The 21,522-nt window shown below is 50.1% G+C and overlaps 1 protein-coding gene across 1 annotated transcript in view; it reads right to left on the bottom strand.

Moving 5' to 3' along the window:
• SH3PXD2B (SH3 and PX domains 2B) overlaps positions 1 to 21,310 on the bottom strand; it is a 72,664-nt gene extending 51,354 nt beyond the window's left edge. The window contains exons 1-2 of the mRNA XM_054389179.1: positions 21,239 to 21,310; positions 8,721 to 8,801 (exon numbers count right to left, since the gene is read on the bottom strand). Of these exons, the coding sequence (XP_054245154.1) occupies positions 8,721 to 8,801; positions 21,239 to 21,310 (153 nt within the window). The remainder of the gene's footprint in view (positions 1 to 8,720; positions 8,802 to 21,238) is intronic.
• Between the last annotated feature and the right edge of the window lie 212 nt (positions 21,311 to 21,522).

The following is a 21,522-nucleotide window of genomic DNA, read 5'->3' on the forward strand; positions in this document are numbered from 1 at the left end:
CACAGGCCAGCTGCTGGAGCCCTAGAGCATCCACCCACTGGCACCACATCACGTTTTCCCCTCTCCATTCTCTGGTCAGCTGGAAGGCATGAATCAGAGGGGAAGGGCAGATCCTGCACACCCATCCTTCTCTCCCTATGAAGTCTCTTCCCTAGCCCACTCGACAGAGCAGCCTTGCTGCAAATGGTACAGACTTCCCTTCCTCATTGTTCCTGCAGGAGGCACACCAGGTACCCAGGAAAAGTCTGGAAACAAGTTGCAAGGCAAGCCTCAGGGCAGAAAGCATGTAAGAGATAGGGAAAACCCCAGGCAAGGAAAGTAAGAGGAAAGGAGCTTTGCTTCTTGGATGGAATGGAGTGCTGGGAAGGGAAAGCAGGCAGTTAAATTCTTCACTTGTCCTCAGGTCCACTGGGACCCCAGGAAGATCACTGCAGAGGTCCACACCTTGCTTTGCAAAGGGACTTCAGGATTGCAAGATCTGGCACTTTCCACAGCCAGCATGAGACTGGTGATCTACAGCATCATGGCAGACCTGTGAGAGCCTGAGGTAACCAAGGGAAAGGCACAGAAGTGAGAAATCAAGATCACAGAAAAATGCATCCCCGCAGCACTATCACCACCCTCAGCCAGGACAAGCACAGAACCATCATCTCCCTCTGTCTCTTCCAGCTCTCATTTGCTTCTCCCACTCACCATAAAACTGCACAGATGCTTCCACATCTTGGAGGCCCACCATATGCACGGGGTGCCTGCTACAGTCCATACTACCTCATATGGAGTTAGCAATATGAATGGGTCCTGGCCCCTCTACTAAAAGTTCAGTGCTCTGGGATACAGCTTCCTTTGCACTGATGTGCTGCTATCCAACCTCAGCTCCTCTGCAGGCAGCATCAGTCAGCTTAGCTTGGAATTGGCTCGATTCAGATCCAGGGCTGCTGGCACACAATATCAACTGCAGGTCCTTCCACAAGAAAGCCAAGCTGTGTTACATTGATTAAGAGCATGGTGGAGACACTGGAGCTCACATCAGCCCAAGCCCACACAGACCTCATCAAACCCACTGGCCACAACCAGCTCCAGGCAGGCATGGGTAGCAGAGCCCTGGGCACCTCCCCAGGGACTTACTTCATAGGCAGCAGACAGAAGAAGGACCAACAGTGAGCTCCTGCTTTCCTGTGGATCCTGCTCAGCCCTCCCAGGGATGGGGCAGCTGAATTTCCAGGGCTTTTTGATTAAGCAGTCGGGGAGTAGAAGGGCATTAGCTCACCCTGAGACAGGCAGAGAGGGGTAATCCCTCACCTCCTATTACAGAGCAAAGTGTAAACACATTGCTGGAAGCCTCACCCAATAAAACCACACCAGATTGCCAGCAGAGATTTTAGTTCCATCCCCAAGGAGGTAAAACTTTTAACCTGTCCATCTTTCTGCCTTTCCCATCCAGAGGTTACACTCAGCACAGGCTCCCCCTTCCAGACTGCACCCACCAAGCAGTGCTTCACGTGGGACATAGCTGCCCCAGGGCTGGGAAGCAATAGCTGTGAATATTGTCTTCTTTGGCTCTGCCAAGTTTCCAGAGGGAAGGAGACACGGGAGTGCCAACAGGGATGAATGAACAAAGCATGGACAGTCTCAGGAGCTGGTGCTCCTTTGCCATGCCACCACATCAGTGCCAGGAACACAGGGGACCATCTGATGGAATGGCAAGTGGAGATGAGAGGTAGGAGATGAGTGGAAGCCCTCAGGCCTCACAGCAAATCAACAAGAAGCAAAATTGCTCCTGAGGAAAGAGGGAGGATTGCAGAAAGCTGGCAAGGGTGCGGACAGCCTGCAGAGCTGCACACTTGGAGCAAAGGGAAAGGGCAAGCACTTGCCACCAGCTTGGAATAAACCAGAAACCATCAAGTGCTGCTCAAGAAAATCTTAACTATGAGAACTGAAATCTATTTCCACTGCAGCCATGCACTGCCCAGTGCCACCACGCTTGCCCCAGGTCTATGCTGGTGCTGGGAACCTCCATCCAACACCCACTGTGAGGAAGGACAGGCTGCCATTTCCCAGGGGCAGGCACAGCTCTCAGCAGCTCACAGCCCTGCTCAGCTGCCAGGCACAGAATGCAGCAGCTAGTCAGGGTGCCAGCTAGAGCCAAGTATAACTCCACTGACCTGCCTTGGCACGAGCACGCACGGGAATGCGCTGGCGCCCGGCTGCCAAATGCTGGAAAGCTATAAATGGGAGACATTTGGAGAGAGAAAAAAAATAAGGAGCCAACTTTTAACTAGGCTGAAGTGCATTAGACTGTACATGTTCTTTGTGGAGGGAAAGGAGGAGAACGATGAAGATCTTTGCTGCACTGCTGGAAAAACACCAGGTGTTTCTTCTACAGACAGAGGTAGTCCTTATTTAATGGAAAGTGTTTCTTCACTTTGGTTACAGCAATTCACTGTTTCTATTCTTCTGCATGTAACATTTAGGCTCACAGCTCTCAGTGCAGTCTGGGCACAGAGGCAAAAATAGTTGCTGGTGCTTTGTAGCAGGAACCTCATCGTAGGAAGCTGTGGGTTTTTTCTTGTCCTTAGTCACGCAAGGGCCTGTCTTTCACCATCCAGCTGTCTAAGAGCAAGCTCCTGGTGATTTATTTTTGTGGTGGGGTGAAACCACGTAGTACACTGCACACGCAACTGTGCAGAATTTTGCTGAACTCCATAAACCCTGGAGAAAAAAAAAAAAAAAAAGAAATCCCCAAAGTGTTGAAATAGGATCCCTGTTACGAAATAGCTATCGAAAGAGCCCTGTTTACAATCCCTGGGCTCAAAAAGACATCCACTTCCCCTGGCTGCAGCACAGCCTCACTGCTTTAGGGCTCTTTCATCAAAGGGGCCGCCAGGACCAGGCAAGACTCAGAAGAGGGGTGAAATTCAAGCAGTGCCCCAGCTCATGTTCCCACCTGAAGGAGCCTTGTGCTGTTCAGGACACAGTACTCAACATGCCTGCCCCTTGCTTTCCACATCTGGAGAGTTAAGATAACACATACTTCACCTTTATGAACCTTGTTCACTGCCAGGAGCACAGCTTAAAGTGTGGAGGAGGAGGAGGAGGAACGCAGGTGGAGGAAGGTGAGCAAGGAGCTCACAGTACTGGAAGCAACACATGAGAGTCATTTTAATTTTTAAAGAATCCAGTTGCCTGAATGAAGCTGATGAGAACAATTCTTCTGTGTGCCAGCTAGTGTCTTCTGAGCCCATTTTAATGCAGGGCTTTATTTTGAAACAGTCTGAATGACTAAGATTCTGACTTTTCCCCCCTCCCTGTCTTTGCCTAGTGGTTGCATATACATAACAGTTGAAGAATCCCCTCCAGAAGGGCCAAGCTGTCTTCCACGTCGAGACAACATGCACAGACTGTAGTCTTTTGCCAGTTTTCTCATAAAAGTAGGCACCACTTCAACAGTCTAGGTTTTTTTTTTGTCCTACACACTGCTGGCCTGAGGGCTGCAGGATTCTCTCCAAGATGACATCGCTCCAGGTAGGTCAAAACCAAAGTTTCCAGCTAAGAACCTGAAGGATTTGTTAAACATATGGACAAATAGGAAGTCTGGGAAACACACTTGATAAATATGTAGAAAAGAGTATGGGAGAGAACCAGAGACATCTTAAAACTTGCTTAAAACTCTCAGTCTTTCTGTCTCTGTGCCATGCAGCAAGCACACTTACCCAGCCTACATCACGTCTCCATCCTTGTGCTCCAAATTTTAAACCTCTCTGCAAAGGAGCAGCCACACAGCATCACCCTCTTCTACAGCCCTCAACCAGGAAAGGTTTCTCAGCACAAGAAGATAGGCCTCAGAGTAACCTGTCCCCAAAGAGGGCACTCCTGAAGGGCAATTTAATTTGTAAGGGCTTGCAGTTACCCACCATAGGAGAAGCTACTGCTTCAGTGGTGAGAATGCAGGACACAGGATGAACGGCAAAGCTTGCTCCAAGGGGGAGGTTTGAGATCCAGCTTCATCACAGCCCACAAGCAGCTTACTTTGTGACCAACCAGATCCACCCCAAATTGCAGAGGCACAAGCCTTGCTGTCCAGGGCACCAAACAAGACTGAAAAGAGTCAGACAAAGACTCATAGTCAAAGAGATGGTGTTTGCAGCTGAAAGGCAGAGGAGGATAAGGACACTGAGTGGGGCTCCTGCCTGGGGAAAATACAGGGACCTGATATTAGCAGGGAAGGTGCAGATTTGGGTGCAAGGACATTTTAGGAGGGCAAAAAGGCAACAGTGGCTGTTGGTCACATGAAGACCTGAAATGACTACTATTGTGACTGATGAGCTCATCATTACAGAGTGGGGGAAAAAAAATGTTTCTTTTGGGGGGTTTCCATAAAAAAAACAACCACTAAATACAAACCAGTATCTGTTCTTTAACCAACAGCATTGCTCCCTACAGCCAATGGTTTCAAGAGAATTCTTCTAAGGGACTTGGTAACCTCCTCACAACTGATGCATCAGATGGGATCCAATGGAACCCTGCAGGCAGAGCTGGAAGCATCTCAGGTACACAAGACCTTAATCCTCTACTTCTGTCCACCTGAGACAATGCTCTGATTACCAGCTTCCATGCCAGCTAACATTTCCAGTGTTCCTGCCAGCCCAAATTAGTGTCCAGAATACAACTGGCATCCTTGCAAGCATCAATCTTACTACCTCTATTTCTCAGGAACAGCATCCATCTGCTTCTAATAGTTCACATCTGGCAAATTGAGTGTTTCCAGAGAGTCTCAATCCTATTTGAAAGAAATTATTCCTCCAACCAAGAGATGAATTTAATAGAGAACTCAATTTAGTATTTGTAGTTATGAATTTACTATGAACTATGCAGTTACCTGAGGTTTCAAACTTTAAAATTACTATTTCTTCTAGGGCTTGCTTTTTAATCCTTAAAAAGTTGGCTCTTATATAAATCATTGTGTGACAGAAAACATTTATGGAGAAAATGAGGAGAAGAGGTGGTAGGAAACAGAGCACAGAGGATCTACACAGCAAAAACACTCCTGAGCACTACCCAGGTCAGTGCATGACCAGAGTATAGGAGGTGGAAGCAATCCCAGCATCACCACCTGACATGGCACACAAGATGGTACACTCAGCCTTCCTGTGACAATCCCGGAGCAGGAAAGGGTAAGACCTGCATGCTTCCCAGGGGATGGGGGCCACCACTTCATCTGCTCAAAATGCTGGATTGGAACCAGGAGGAAGCAGCCTTGTGTTGGGACATACAAGTGGAACGAGCATGGGTCACTAGCCCTTAAAGAGGAGGTGACAATCTCCTGCGTGTGACAGCAGATGACCCAGGGTGTGGTCAACAAAATGAGACAGGTAATTAGGCAGAAAGAGGAAGTGAGTGTTACCCTTGGAAGAGAAAAGCAGGGTGGTGCTTGGAAAGGCAGCTACAGCAAGCAACTCTAAACCAGGACTGTTCCAGAAGAGGGCCAGTCTCAGGTATCAGTGACAGTCATGGGAAGAGCTCTGGAAGGTCACAGTATTCACTCAAAACCTTGAAGGCTCTCAGGTGATAACAGCCCAGCCCGAGGCATTACTGCAACCAGTAAGGTGGCTTTCAATGTTCCCCGTTCCAGTACTGGGAACACAGCTGGTTTGATGTCTCTGCGTCCAGAAGGAGGCAGAGAATGGCACTGGGACACCTCCAGCCTTCACCCCAGTTTCGGCTGAGCTGGCAGTTTGTGTTGTGAGCGTCACTCCTGCCTGGGTGGGGAGGGAAGGACACTTTGCCCTCTGGTTGCTGTGGGAGCAGGCTCACCAGCGAGGTTGTCAGTAGCAAGCGTGCATGTGTTTTACTTGGCCCTACTCCTAAAATAATTGTTTGGCCACAATGGAAGGTGACAAGTGATTCAGCTGTGGCCCCACAGGGAACACCAGGAGAAAATCCCCAACCCCTCACACAGCTCTGCCTGGGCTGCTCTGAACTGCTCAAGGGTCAATCCAGGGATCAGCCCCCACCAGTCCCTCACTCCTGCCCCAAGAAGTTCTCTTCCACTTGGACCAAATGGCTTCCTTGTCCTGCTTCCTGAGCTTAGCAGGAAGCTCCCTTGCAGCAAAAGAAGGTGCACCAACCTTCACCCAAATATGGCCAGAGCTGCTACTGAATAAACAAAACCTGCTCAGCTTCTGACAGGAGCTGGAATCACTAGGAAGATAGATATTAAATTAACAAATATCTCTACCCAAACACACATGTACTGTGTCTCCTCAAGGCCATAAATATGAACAAACTTGGATGGATTTTCAGTGGGTAACATGAAAGACAGATTCTTGACACAAGGATCACCTGCGACTCAAGTTTCCAATTCTTTCTCCAACATATCAAAAGGACCATCAGAAATGGGCCCAGGAGAAATATTTTCCTCTCCTACTTTGTATGCCAAAGCAGCTGAACATTTTTAGCCAATCAGTTATTTTTTGTGGGCTTTTTTTTTTTTTTTTAATAACTGGAGGCATGAATAATTTCCAGTAGGGAAAATTTCTGCCTAAAGAGCTAAAATTGGCATAGAATCATCCAACAGTCATAATAAAGGCCTCCAGCAATGGTAACAGTCAGTGCTACCAAGCCTACCTAGAGCATTTTTTTCCACTAAGAGGATCTCTTTCAGTCCTGGCCTTTCAATCCAATTTCCACTGTACTGCACCACAAGTTTAAAATAAGGACAGCAGGAAGCATGTGTGATAAGAGGGAAGGAAGGGAAAAACCACAATTTCATTCATTCTTTCAACAGAGCCAACAAGGAGTGGCTAGTCTTTTTTTCCCTTTCTTTTTTCCCCTCCTTTTTTTTTTTAAAGAAAAAGTTGCAAGGAAGGGGAGAGATGTTTGCTCTAAATTTTCCCATCTGCACCATGATATGTATAAAGCACCTCTGCCTCTAAAGGTGCTCCAGAGTGTTTTGCAGAGACAGTTTGAGTCTGGCTCCTTGCAGCTTGCAATGGCAATGGTTTTCACCAAGGCACAGCTTCAGTCCAGGATGGAAGGGGAGGAACAGAGGAAGGACAGCCACTGCTTCCCTCCATGGACTTCTCCACAAGGAGTGAGGCAGCCCAGGGAAACAGCACAACTGATGGTACCAGTTCATCACATACAAACCCCACAAGACTGTGCCCTGTTTGCAGCAAATGGCAGCATGAGCTTGGCCGCCACCTTGGAGCACCAGCAAAGATGAGATGCTGTGGAGAAAGAAGCACTGAGCTCCATTTCCTTCCAGCCCTGGCTGCTGCCCAACAGCTGTTCTCTGTCTATTTACTTTAATATCTCCTTGGTTACACAAGCAGCTGCACACTGCTTAACCCTGCCTGCACCCACAGCCACCTGTGCCACCCTACCTTACCTTGCCTGGCACGATGCTGTGGGACAGCAGCACAGGGCAGGCTAAGGACATTCAGGGTTTCACCAAGGCCAGGCTCTCCCTGGCTGGCCAGGGCTTACTTGACACAGTCACCCTCATGGCCCCGTTTGCAGAAGGTGCCTTGCTGGGTGGGGAACAGGGCACCATCAACACGAGCAGCCGCCTCGCACAACCCCAGGCCTTGAAGGCTGTTCTGAAGCCAGCAGAACCTGGGAAAGCCATCTGGATTCCCATGGGCTTGCTTCACTGGGCAAGCCTACATGTACTGTAATTTTAGCAGAGCATTTGTGGCTGGATGCAACAATTTCAGTAAAGGTATCCTCGTTCTGGGGAATCACAGCACCCCTTCAAACAAAGCAAAAAAGCTAGGACCAACCTCACATGAGTGAGCTGCTGGAGGCAGAGGGTGCCCAGCTCCACTCTTAGTCCCACACACAGGCCAGCAGGGATGTGCCAGTGACTTTTCTGGCAGCTGTTGCTGGTCCATAGATCATTTCATGCACTTTCCTTTCTCATCTGCACAGAGCCTGTTCCAGCAGCTCAGTTTTTGTTTTGTTTCATAAAGCTCAGCCAGACCCCTTGGCTCATCTCCACCAATGAGGGGGTGGAAAACACCCTTTGCTTGCTCATCCAGAACACCAGCTTTGGTTTTCTGCAACCTGGCCTGTCCCAATTGCCTTTCCAGTCTCCCCCCTCCCTCCCAGCTTCATTTTCTTCCAGGCTCCCCGCTGCACTAGGAGGTGATTGCTAAAGCAGCTGCTGGCTGCTGCCCTCTGGGCTGGCACTGCTCCACTTTGGGCAGCAAGTACTTCCCAAGTGCCTGCTCCCCAAAATGCCAGGCAGAGGGACATGGATTCAAGGAATCCATTCTTGGCAGCAGCAGTCCTGTTTTGCTGTGATGGCAACTGGGAAAGGCACAGTATTAGCTCTGCAGGATCGGGATTTGGGTCTAACTTTAACAAAATCACCCCCACAAAGCAATCAATAAAACCCCCAAAATCCTTATCACTTGCAGATTTCCATCACAGGAATTCAAACACACCTACACAGCCCCATGTGCGTTTAGTCCAGGGAAGGACAGCAGAACTTTAACACTGGGACACGCAAAACCCCCAGGGTGTCCCCACTGGATTGAAGAGTCTAACTTTTCAGGTTGCTTGCTCTTGCTTTTTTTCAAGGATTTACGTTTAAGCTTGCTCAGATAAAAATATTTTCTGGTAGACTACAAGAGGCATGGATCTTGAAAGGCAGAAACCACTGACCACAGCTTTCAACTTTCCAAACTCAAAGCCCCAAGAACTGGCAGAATGCTCACCTGCAGGTCGAAGAACTTGCTGTACCGTCGGTATATGACTTCTGTGGATCCATTGGACCAGGTGACTTTGATAATGTACACCTGCAAGGAACAGAGGAAGAAATCAGAGGAGTGACCCAACAACCTGCACCACAACCTGAACATCACTAAAGCTGCCAATGCAGCCTCCACAGCTGAGTATCAACCAGGGAAGTTCATGGGACCACTTAAAGTCTACTATAAAATAGAGAGGATTCATTTATTAAGCTCCACTGCTGCAACTTAACTGTCCATTAAATGCTTACTGCTAGTTGTGAACGAAGGCAACTCCTTATCTGTAGATAGGGGCATACATCAAATGTGAAAGAGAAATTCTATGTGAAAACACAGATGAAGTCTTTCCAGGCAGACACATTATGGGTCAGCAACTATGCCTCGACATATGGCTGCAGCATTAAGTTCCAAATACTGAGGTTCCAAAACTGGAGTGTGCATCACCAGACACCACCACCAGCCTGGGTCCTGGGGCTGAAGCTTGCAAGAATTCCAACCCACAAGGTTCAAAACTCAGTCTGTTCTTCCATAAGCAGCTCCGAGGCTTTGTTTACTTAAATGTGCAAATTATCCTCCTCTTCCTTAAAACGCTATAGTCAGTCAGTCCTAGTAACTGCAGGTTAGTCACAGACCACATGAACCAGGTTTTTACTGGTGATGAATGCAAACAAAAAGCCCAACCCATTTTTTCCTCTACTGTGGAAGACAACAAGCAAATAAAATAATTAAGCAATTACTTATCCAACGTTCTTCTTGTTTGCTCGCAGAGACCAAAGATGACCCTTGAGGAGATGCCAGCTAACACTCAAACAATGCAAACTTCAGCCCCTCCTAATTGATAACAGATTGACTGAGCAGAACAAGGGCATGTTCATTTCTTCTTCTAACTCTCATGTCCTGCTTACTTCTACCACAAATGCAAGTATCAGTTCACTGAAGCAGGAACTAAAGCATTCAACAGTTCAGGTGAATGGATCTGCTAGAACTCCAGTTAGCATCATGAAGCGTGAAGACTCTTAGGATGCTGATGTTTTGATATTTAAAACAGAATCTCTTAAAGAGTTTCACAAAGTTTCCTGCAGAGAGACACATTTTTCCAGATGCTGGAACGTGACCAACATCCCAGCCCATTACTGAAACTCAAACACCAGGAGGCTCAAAGGCGTATCACGATGCTAAATGATTTGTGCCCACCAAACCTACTCCAATGCTGCACTAAAAATCTAATCAAAAGGTCACTCTGCTGCTTAGAAGGCTGATGGAGCATGACCTTACCAAGGTGAGGAGACTCCTGAGGAACCACAAACTCTTTGCAGCAGAACAATTTCCAAATTCAGATGGAAAAAGAGGCAGAGTTCTTACTGCTGAAATAAAGACCTTCAGTACTTTCAATGCAGCAGGCCAGTGACCACTTTTCTCAAACCAGATGATCAGCCCAAATACAGCTGCAACTGCTTTGCTAGCTTGCAGCGAGCTGGCCTGGTGTCACAGGCACTGCCACCCTTTCCAGGCAAAATTCAAATCACTCAGCACTGCCTCACAGGCCTGATTCAGCTAACCACAATCCTCTCCTTTCATTCAGAAATTCTTTTTTGGAGCTGAAGGACCTGTGATTTCTGCATAATAACACAAGGAAGACAGAGGGCTCCTGCAAGAGAGCATCTGTAGCAGCTGTGGAGACATGATTTGCTACAAGGGAAGCCCAGACACTGCCCTTACTTATCACCAAATGTGGCATTGAAACAGGCACAATACCCATGGAAGATCATGCTTCTAGGCCTCAACAGGTCAGGGACAACTTGTCTGACCACAGTTTGCAGTGAAAACCAGTGAAGTTGCATGACATGGCCTCTGAAGTATCTGACAGCATCCATACAGTCACCACCATACCATCAGCAACCTCAGCGTTAACTTGGATCTAAGTAAGTGTCCAAACTGCCTTTACCCTCACCCCAGGACTTGCTGGCAGGCCAGCATGAGCTCATTTTGCTTGGAAGCTCAGCTGATATCCAGCTTTCTCACCAGTCTACAGCACTTTACAGGGTTATATCACCGCTGGCTGCCTGCCTGGAGAAAGCCTTCCACTGGGGCAAGAGGAAAAGCCAACTTTTCTTCATTGTTTATTCCTATCCTGCCTTTATTTGGAGTCAACAGCTTATTAGACTGGGATTTTAATCAGGATGTGGATTTGTTCAAGCCAAAATGAATTCAAAGCTCTTAAGGGTAATAAAGCCATGAGATTTGAGGGCATACCATGCTTTATTATACCCTTTGCAACCAAGGGAAGGAGCATTTCTCCCAACCACTGAGCTCACTTGCCTTTTGCTGAAATGTGCAACTCTCAGGAGTCTGAGTAAGGGTTCTTGCACACCCTGTTTGTACAGCAGAAAGGTCTCCAGGGTTATCTCCTCACCTACTTGTTGAAAGAATAGAGGAGAAGCCCAGAGAAATGGGAGCTCATCTCTCAGTAGAGCTGCCTTCTTCTCTCCCTGTGAATATCCCTTTGTCCTTCACTCTGACAGCCCCATTCTACTGAAGCATTTTGTTGGCCAAAGCCACCACAGTTCTCAGTCTCTGCTGATATCTAATCCAGTCCCTGCTGTCCTAGGCATAAAAGAGACACACCAAAAGAGAATTCAGGTGCTCTCCTTAACTAACAGAAGTAACAGAAGTGCAGATTTTGGAGGACACGAACAATGCAATTAGCCATTAGCCACCCAATGATGGTTTTGAGAGGGACTGAAGATGATGAGGCACCAAGCTCTTGCAGGCACTCGCCCATCCTTTTCTCAGGTGCTTTTTTGGACACACTGTCAATGATCAAGACAGTTTTGAAAACATTGCACTTGGTCTGAAGTTTCCCCTCCTGGTCAGGCACTGCAACAGGTCCTGCCAGAAGCAGCCATCACAAGCAGTAGCCCAAAGAGCCAAATTTTGTCCCAGTAGGAACCATTCCATCACTTGGTCTCACAACCTGTGGTCCTGCAGAGGCTGCTCCATGGATAGGTCTTTTCCCAGCCTGGCTGTGTGGCTGAGGGCATGTGAAAATAGTTCTTTCATGGGTCTTCTCCAGCTCTTCCCCAGCTCCTTCAAAGAAGTAACACAGAGAAACCACCAGCAGATCTTTTCCATGGAAGGAGTGAGAGGATCTCCCAAGGCTGCAGCTGGTGCTGTCTCAGGGACATGCACCCACAGGGAGCTCTGCTGGGAACAGGGGGGCTGTCACTCAGACCCTGCTCCATCATTTCCTTGAGGAGTGGGAAGAGCCAAGCAGATGGCAGGGAGGCGGCAGGCAGCCAGATCCAGGAGGGGCATCTGTAATGCCATCACGTGGGCTGGGCCCCTGGCCAAAACCAACAGGCAGAGCTATCTAAATATTTACAGCCCTTCCCAGGCCAGCAGTGGTTTCTGCACCACAGAGGGGAACTAGCTGACTTGGTGAAACCTGGGAACTGGTAGCTCCCTCCCCTCCTGCAAGGATGCCTTACTCTGCCCAGCTCCCAACCCCGAGAGTCTTCATCCCTTGCTCTGCTCCAGCTTATGTTTCTGCACATGTGTCACATCAAACCCGCAGCTAGGGCTGATGGCTGAAGGCAAAGGGCCAAGCTGAGCTCTGGAAGAGGCAGGAATCACCAGGGCTGAACCCTCCATAGCTTCACTTCAGCCATGGGACAGGGGAGCAGAGCTGAAGTTCACACTCATGTTTCTGAAACCCTTGAGACACAGCTCAAAGCATTGGTCCTACTTGAGCAAGGTGAGAGGAGAGTACAGAGCTTTCAGGGTCACTCAAATTCACTCAGAATCCTGCTTTCAGGATTCAGAGCCTCACAAACACATTCTCAGCCCCCCCATTGCTTGTCTCCCAGCCACCAGAGCTCCCTGGCCCCTGTGCCATGAAACCACAGTCCCAAGCTGCACCAGTCCCATGTTATGAAGCAGGAGTTGTTCCTGGTGTGACAGCTTTGTCAGAGCCTCAGCAAAACCCAAAGCCAGAAAACAAGACCTGCCCTCCGCTCCCAGGGAGTACAGAGGCCATGTGAACGGTTTTGGAGATGCAGGTGGAGCTTGTTCAATGCCAGAGGAGAGCAGCAGTTCACATTAAAGCCAAGCACTCTCTGTGCTCCTGTCCCTTGGAGGGCTGAAGATCAGATCCTTCACAGAAAAGAGAAACCTGCAGATGTGAAAGGCTGAACTCCAACAGAAACCACAGGGATTGGGCTGCACAAACTCCCTACATCACATACCAACTACTTAAAATTACCAGCTGATAGGTTTACCATCAGGACCACAACTGTCCAAAATCCTCCTTGGTCATAAACCAAGTGCCTTAAAACAGAAATACAAAGATTAAAAAAAAGACCCAGGGCATCTTGCAGCCCACACAGTTGGGCATGACAAGCTTGGCCTCTGTGGCATCCCTTCAGCACGACCCCATGTCTGCCACTGCTCTCCCCACCCCAATGTCTCTGGAGAGGCAGCTCAGAGGGAGAAAGGGCCAGGGGAAAGTGGGACTGAAAACCTTCATAAGGGAACTGTCAAAAAAATGACAGGTTGCTAAAAGAAATGCAAATGGCACCTGGCCAACCATAACAGAGCTGTCAACAAGAACTGCCAGTCAGCTCACATGGCAGCAAGGGCTCTGCAGCCCCAGGGGAAACATGTTGGCAACTTGCAGCAGGCAAATGCTGAAGGAAGATCCAGGACATTCCTCCTGAGCAGGATGGGACCCCAGGTGGGGAGCAAGCTCCAGTGCTGGCCATCACCAAAAGAGCAGGGAGGCTGAAGGAGCCGTAGCTTAGAGGTACATCAGAAGCAGAGTCACAAGGACTAGGGCACAAGAACAGAGGGGACAAGAAGCCAGTACAAATTTTCTATCTGAAAGGGCAGCCAGAGATTTTTTTTTTCTTTTCCTCTTGAGGAAACAAAATAGCAAGCATAAGTCCTGGGAGCTGTCAGACCCCCAGAATTACTTTTCCAGGGACTGATAAAGAGCCTCCATGCTGCAGATAACAGTGGCTCCTGGTGACTTTCACTGCTCAGAGGGACAGAGGACTCTGGAGTGCTTCACAAGTCCTCAGTCTTGCCCCTTCCCCAAGAGGCACATTGCCCATAACACAACATGGCTAGAGAGAGCAGATGATTCAAGTGGCTGACTTCAGGCAGTGGAATTAAGAACACATACTAAAAAAAATAACCAAACCCAGTTTCCCGTTCTTGAAACATGAGGCCATGTGACCTAGAAGAATCACTTCTGGATTCCTTGCATAAACACACCAGAAACATGCATAAAACACAACCTGGGAAGCAGTCTGGACTGCTGACATTTGAATAGGGAAAAGGTAGATGAGACACAGGAAAACTTACAGTTCAGCTCCTCTCCTCCCACAGAGAGAGTTTTTCCAAGTTCTTGTTGCAAGGAGACTTGCAAGGTATCCGGGCTGGGGGACACACACACATGAAGCCCACAAGTAAGGCTTTGAGGAGAAGGCAGCTGCTGGCCAGCCTGTGAGCTCTCTGCCTGGTAAAACAGCTGAACAAGGCAGCAAGATCAGCTTGAGCTCAGCACCATGCAGCTCTGCCAGCTCAAGCCCAGGAGCTGCACACCCATCCCAACATCCCTGCAAGCCAACAATCTGCCAGCAGCCCTCCTTGGCACGGCGCAGCCCTCCCTGCAGGGTGACACTGCAGCAATCCCTGCGCCTAGAGCTTCCACACACTGAGGCCCTCCTGTTTCCATGCCAGCCACAGCAGAGGCACATGAACCATGGCAGGGTGAAACACAATGCTACAGTCACTTAGGCATCTCCATGGGGCTGCAAGGACAAACAGCTCTGCCCACCCATCACTGATGGACATCAGCATAGGTCCCCAACCACTCAGCAGAGCTCCTACAGCGAAGCCAGACATAACAACCTCCAGCAGAGGCAGAGCTGTCTGCAGAGCTGTTTCCAATGGGTTTGAGCCTGTGTGGTCTCAGATCCAGGGAGGCTATGTACAATAAACCTCTCTGTGGAAAACTCTGCATATTTAAAGCATCTTTCACCAGCAAAGAAGTTTTTTCAAAAAAGCATCAGTGTTTATTCGACCCCACCCCAAAACACAGAGAAGCCACATGAGAGCCTCACACCTCAGCTTCAGCTGCTGCCACGAGAAAGAAGCACCAAGAAATTCAATGGGGTAGAGAAATCAATTCAGCTGAGGGACTGAGCCAAACCAGAGGATGTTTAATACAGAAAAGGGAGTGGGCAATTGTAAAAGGAAAAGAAAAAAAAGGAGTGATGTGGCTGGAAACAAAGCAAGCTCTCGGCAGTGAACTACTGTAGTTGGCCCCTCTCCATCAGGCTTTGCCGATGGCATGCAAGGGCTGAGAAGGGGCTCCTGTGCTGCAGGACACCAAAGCTTGGAGTGGGAAAGGGACAGTCTGAGAAGCAATCCCAGTGGTAACTGTGGGGCATTGGGGATGCTGCCAGGGTCCCTCTGCTCTAGAGGAGGAGAGAAACAGAAGCAACAAGTCAGAGGTGTGGGGAGGAGCTGGGTAACAGGGACACAGGCAGCACGAGGACAGGCACATCCTCATCATGGCAAATAACTCAAGCCAACCTGCCCTTGCATCCAGGGCTACAATAAGCAGCCAGCTCCCCTAGCTCTGATTCATCTCTTCAACCAGACCCTCCCTGAAACCTCAGCAAGCAACAGCTTTTCCCACTCTGCTGCTGTATGGCTCACCAGGGCACAGCACTGCCTGAGCACACAGCCAAAGCTGCTGCACACACAGGGCATTACACCAAGTGCAGGGACTCCAAGGACAACCCACTGAGCCCCTCTCAGCCACTGCACAGACCCCTCAGCCCCCCAGCAGAGTCACACCAAAGGTCAAACATATGGATTCGTTTGTTTGCTGTTTCCCACTGCTACATGAAACGGCCGGAAGACAGAGATCCCCTTCAAAGCAAAGCTGTGAGGGACCAAGGTCACCAGACCTCTGGGCAGGCAGAGGTGATGGATGGCCCCAGTGCTGAAGTTCACTGCTGGAATTGTGTACCAACACCAGGTTCCATACAGAGCTGCATCCACCTCAGCAGCTGTGTGCCAGGCAGGATTTGGCCCTTCCACTGAACTGCAACATTCAAGTTTTTCCAACAGCCCTTGAGTAACATGACTAGGGAAGAAAAACACAGGAGTTTGCATTTCAACATTGGTTTTCATCCACAGAGCTAACAGCATTCCCTGAAGCCCCAACCCTCTTGAGAGGTTATGGGGAAGGAAGGATTGGTCAGCTCTGCAATGCCATGTGGCAGAGCAGGGCCAGGCACAAGGATGGGCACAACTTTCTACTAGCTACAGGCTCCAAACACCCTGCCTTTGGCCTGCCTCCAGCAGGAGAGAGTCAGCCAGCTGACAGGAAAGGGGATGAGATACAGCAAAACCACAGGATACAGCAGCAAAACACCACTGAGGATGCTGAGGAAGCCCTTGAACCTCTTGAGGCCACCAATATTCAGAAACTCCTTGCTGTGGCAGAGCCTTCAGCTTCCTGGGTTCAACCTTGCTTCATACATCCTGATTTTGCTTTTGTGGTCTTCCCTTTCTAGTTCAGCTAATGGCCCCTGCATAGATGTCATATTACTCATTTTATTCTCCTGCTCCCTCTATATACACGTACCCAGCTCCTTTGGTTCTCCACAGGACATTCCCACCATACCAGGAGCATGGCCACCCTCCCCAGAGAGTGCAGCACAGGGGGAGTCATCCTCTAAGGCCCTTTTTAAGCCAAGCAACCAGTATGATTCACAATGGCAGAAATAATACAGCTGTAGAAGGTGACACTGTGCCAGGTCTCCACAGAGCTCTGCTCTGGCTGGGCAAGGCAGGACCAGAGGACCACGACACACAGGTTCATGGGGCACATGTTCTTCAGGAGACATCTCTTGCTTTATGCATCTAAGGCAATGAAGAATCACTGCACCTGTCCATTACCAGCTCTCACCCTCTTGCCATTCAAGCACTCTTCTCTGAATGCTTCACAATCAATCCCAGGCTGGCAATGGGGTTGGGCTGGACAACAAATGAAACCATGAACAGCCCCATCACTACAAGGAACAGGAACAGACACCTACCATCATGTCACAAATTCTCCATTAAAACTGTAACACGTTTACTTTTTGAGTGTGGTTTTCATCAAACTTGTTTCAAAACATCTATAGATGTTATCAACTAGGCACCAGATTCCAACACCCACTGTTAATTATTTTCACAAGGCAGCTGCCACAAATGAGGAGGTTCAATATGCATGAGTTTAACGTTTGCAGTCTTGTTAACTAAGCTTGCAAAATAAGTGTATGCTGCACACTCTGTTTACATTTCCCTTTTCCAAAGTGATACATGTGTGCACAGAGGCTGGGAAAGGAAGTCCAGCAAAAGTAGAGTCCAGTTTTCCCAATAAACTAACACAACCCAACAGCCTGCTGCTCTCCCTTTCCTGTCAGACACACGCATACATAACTTTGGATTGTGCTCTAAAACAACCATTTAAAACGGTCTGAACTATGGATACATTCTTGCTGGATGGGCTGTAGAAATGAAGATGCCATTCAGTGGCATTGTTATTAACACACAAAACAGATTGCAGCTCTGTTAAAACAAAAAGTCCTAAAGCTTGTGTGAGGGCAAAAAAAAAAATAAAAAACCCCAATAATCTGGATTTAGTAGGGAAAAGATTTTAAGAATTCTACTACAGAATAACAAAACAAAACTATAAAAAGATCCTGTGTGAAGTCCTTTAAAGGAAAATTTAGTGTGTTTCAACTGTCACTTGGTTTTGGGTCCTTTCTGAATAAACATTCGTTTATCAGAATGTGAGACTTGGCCAGACTACAGAAATGACAGTCTGCTACTCTGATGCCCAGAATGATTATTTTTAAACCTTGCTCTTGGACTTTGCCTTTTCACATTTACAGCCCCAGAGCCCTCGCCAGCAGCACCCCTGAGGGGCATGAGTTATAATCACTTAGCATAGGATTGTATGGGAAATGGCACTGCAGGGTCACCCTCTGGCCACTGCCTAAAGGATGGGAGTGAGTTCCCTTCTCTGCTTGAATGGTGGGCTGATTAGATGCAGAGCTGGGCTGTTCTCTCATTAGGATCAGAGCTGTGTATCCTACAACAAACACCACAAAAGGACCACATCTCACTGTCCCTTCCAGGTAGTGCCCATGAGAAAAGCTTGGAGACACAAGCAGCACAAGTGCAGCTGAAGCAGCTGGTGTCAGCAGCCTAGGACAGATGCTTCTGCAATACAGTGTGATATGGTTTCACACAGAGCAAATTCCAGGCTCCTATCACTTAGAGCAAGCAGCTCAGTTATTCTTCCCCTCTCAGCCCTTCCACATGTGAGAGCAGAGCTGGTCTGACAAGAATGGGAGCAGATCTGTCAGCCTCACACCTTGCCAACACCACAGCAGCAACAGCCTTCCCGGAGCACAAGGCTGACTGCAAGAAGGAAAGCACAGAAGGGGAGAGCACCCCTGCTGAGAGCAACTTAGCCTGGCCCTGCCAGTGGTGCTCACTGCAGTACCCACCAAAGTGTTTAACACCTCATGAAGGAGGACAGCAATCAAGAGACCGTTCCCATTTCTCCCGTCACTCAAATGTCTGGGCTTCCTTTGCATAACCCACCCAGCTTCTCCCGTCCTCAGGTCATGTACTGGGGTGTCCCCAGAGCAAGTCAGTCAGACAGGAGGTGGGACAAGTGCACTGCTGTCCTGGTGTATCCTTCCAGGTAAGCACAGTCATTGGACACACTGTGAGAAGCAGTGAGGCAGCAGCACACCAGATTGATGCTTGCTTGCACCAGGATCTGAGCCAGCGCTGTTCACAGGCACACAGGCATTATAGGGCATGGGGCTGCATTTGGATCCCCAGCTAAATCCCAACACTCTGCTCAGCACACATTTGAGCTAGCACCCAAACCCATGCTGCGTCCTCACCCAGCCCTAGCTCAAGCCCCAGAGGTCGAGGGAAAATTGTGCCTCTTGCTTTAAACCAGAGATCCACAGAAGCACAAGTTTTTGTCTTGGGCAACACAGCTTCTTTTGTATTGAATACCAAAGTGATGGGCAAACCACTCTAGCCTGAATAGAGCTGGACTTTCCTACAGCCTGTTCCCACCACGGGTGTCAATAAGGACCTTGAAACACTGGTTTGATCTCACTTTTTTGGGAAACTGGAATTCATGACTTTCTGCTGTGGCCTCACTGCAGACAACACAACTGCACCTTTGTCCAGCAAAGAAAAGCCTTCCTCGATGCGCAGCCTGATCAGCACAGGGTCACTTGCTGGTCAGGCCAGCAGAGGCAGTGGGAGGAAAAGCTGGTCTGCTCCTGCAGCCTTGCCAGGGACAGCGAGCAGCTGCCCCGGGGGACGAAGGAGAGCACATTTCTGCTCAGCAGTGAGAAGCCAGAGCAAAGGTTTAACAGGTACACTGTGGCTGACTTGGCTTTGCAGCATGCTAGCAAATATGGTCTAAAAATCAGAAGACTCAGATGTGATTTGCTGTCCCTCCTCTCCCTTTCTTTGTAGAAGGAGGAAGAAAGGACAACAAAATAGAAAAAAAAAAAAAAGGCTTTGATTCCATATAATTAACTGTCTTTGAGAATCTGCCCAGCTCCTATTGATTCCCTCAGACAAGGCGAGCGCTCCCATTCACTCCCGCACTGCCCCTCCCTGGGCTCAGCCCTGCCGCGAGCTGCGCTGGCTCATGCTGCCAGCTTTCAGTCCAAAAACAAGTACAGGGAAAGGTTAGAGGCAGAGGACTTGAGCTGCTAGTTGAGGAGGGAGCAGGGGACTGAGTGACCAGGCTGCACGGCTGCCTGTCATGAACTATGAGCAGCCACCTTCTGCAACCATCCCAGGAGCTCCTGCTAGGGTGCCCCCATCCAGCTGCCCCGTATCTTGTTCTAGAAACCACCTCTGCCCCAGTTTTCCAGCCTCACGGGAATTATTTGTGGTATTCCCAACTCCACCCATCTTGCATCTTGCCTCTGTGGGTGGAGGGTGAGCAGGGGCAATGCTCAAAACAGATGGTGTCCAGCACTTGGGGTGCAAGTCGCAGATGTGAGGAAACAGAGCCCAAGGGGTATGCAGAGCCCCCAGCAAGAGAATGAGAAGGCCCAAAGGGAAGCACAGCAACAGACAACCCCGTCCAAGCCCTGTTACAGGACCTGATGGTGATGCAACAGATCCGCCAAGACAAACAGAAGCGTACGCGGCTCAGCAAACCACCTCACGTACACGCTCCTCCAGATCCCTTGCATAGCTATGATGAGTAAGTCTGAGATGGACATGGCAGGAAGGGGGGCATGTCTGGAGCTGGGGCCAGCTTCAGATAGGGCTGATAAAGCTGCAGGCAGGACCGGAGAGGAACAAGGAGGTGATAAGGGGTTCAGCAGCAGCAGCCACACCACATCCTTGGATTCAAGGAATGGGTAACAGCCCCCTTTACTCTCCCCTCCATCACGGCTAGAGCTGGCTTTCCTCCAGCTGCTGCTCGCTGCCACAAACCAGCCAGGGTGACCCAGAGAAGCCCTGGATCTCCCAAGATCTCGGGGAGCCTGGCTGTGCTGACACGACACACTTCCAGCCAGAGCGAACACACAGCGAGCAGTGTGTCACTGGGTCAGCCTGCTCTAAGGCTAAACGGAGCCCGGAGAACATTTTGGTCTTTGTTTTACGGCTGTTGCCTGGATGCACCCACAAGTTCACTACAGATGCCTGGAAGCACTCCAAAGTTTAAATAATACTAATTTTAAAAGAAAGAAGGAAAACAACCCCTTCAAAAGAAGCCCAACCCACAACAGCTTGGAAGATGCCCTCGAGCGTGCAGGAACGCGCTCCTCGGGCAGCTCACAGTGAAGGGGTGCAGGGGACCAGAGAGGCACCTCACAGAGATGGTGACACTGCCTCAGGCGCCGAAGAAAGGATCCGGGTGGTCCCTTGCCCAGGGACTGTGCATCTAACAGGTTTCAGAGCCCCCCCGCTAACGGCGACTCCCTCCCTGGAGCAGGGTCACTTCCCGGTGCTGCCCCAGAGCTGCCGCCTGCTCCTCCCGGCTGCCCGCTGCCTTACGAGACCCTCCGCAAAAAGCCTGCCCGGATCTGCAGCTATTCACGGACACCTCCCATAACTTTTCCCCACTGGGTCCCGCATAGGGTCACCACCGGAGCTGCTTTCCCAGCGCGGCGATGTCCCTGCCCGCCTAACCGGCAGCAGGGGCCGGGGAGGTGAAGCGGCAGTGCATCTCCCCGCTGGCAGGGAGGGCGCCGAGTGGCCCCCACAGTAGAGCCTGCTTGCTCCCTCCTGCCCCGGGGCCGGGCCAGCCGTGGGGCGGCCGTAGGGCAGCGGGGCCGCCCGCCGTCCGGCAGCGCCCGGCCTTTGTTTGCCCAGGGCCGGGCGCGGCGGAGCGGGGCGCCCCGAGCCGAGCCACTCACATAGTGCTTGTTGGGGATGCGCCGCTTCTGCACGTCCAGCACCTTCACCTCCGCGATGATGCGCCTGGGCATGCCGCTGCCTCTACCCCTCGCAGCCCGGCGCCGGCGGCGAAGCGGGGAGCGGCGGCGGCGCTGGGGGAGGTACTGGCACACGCAGCCGGGACCCGAGCCTGCAGCGCCGCAGCCGAGCCCAGCCGAGCCGCCCGCCCGTTGCCGAAGGCGGGAGGCGGCCCCGGCCAGCCCCGGCCTATCCCGGGCGGCGGGGCGGCCCCTCCGCTGCCTGC

The sequence above is a fragment of the Indicator indicator genome, chromosome 18 (genome assembly GCF_027791375.1).
Source record: "Indicator indicator isolate 239-I01 chromosome 18, UM_Iind_1.1, whole genome shotgun sequence".
Lineage (NCBI taxonomy): Eukaryota > Metazoa > Chordata > Aves > Piciformes > Indicatoridae > Indicator > Indicator indicator.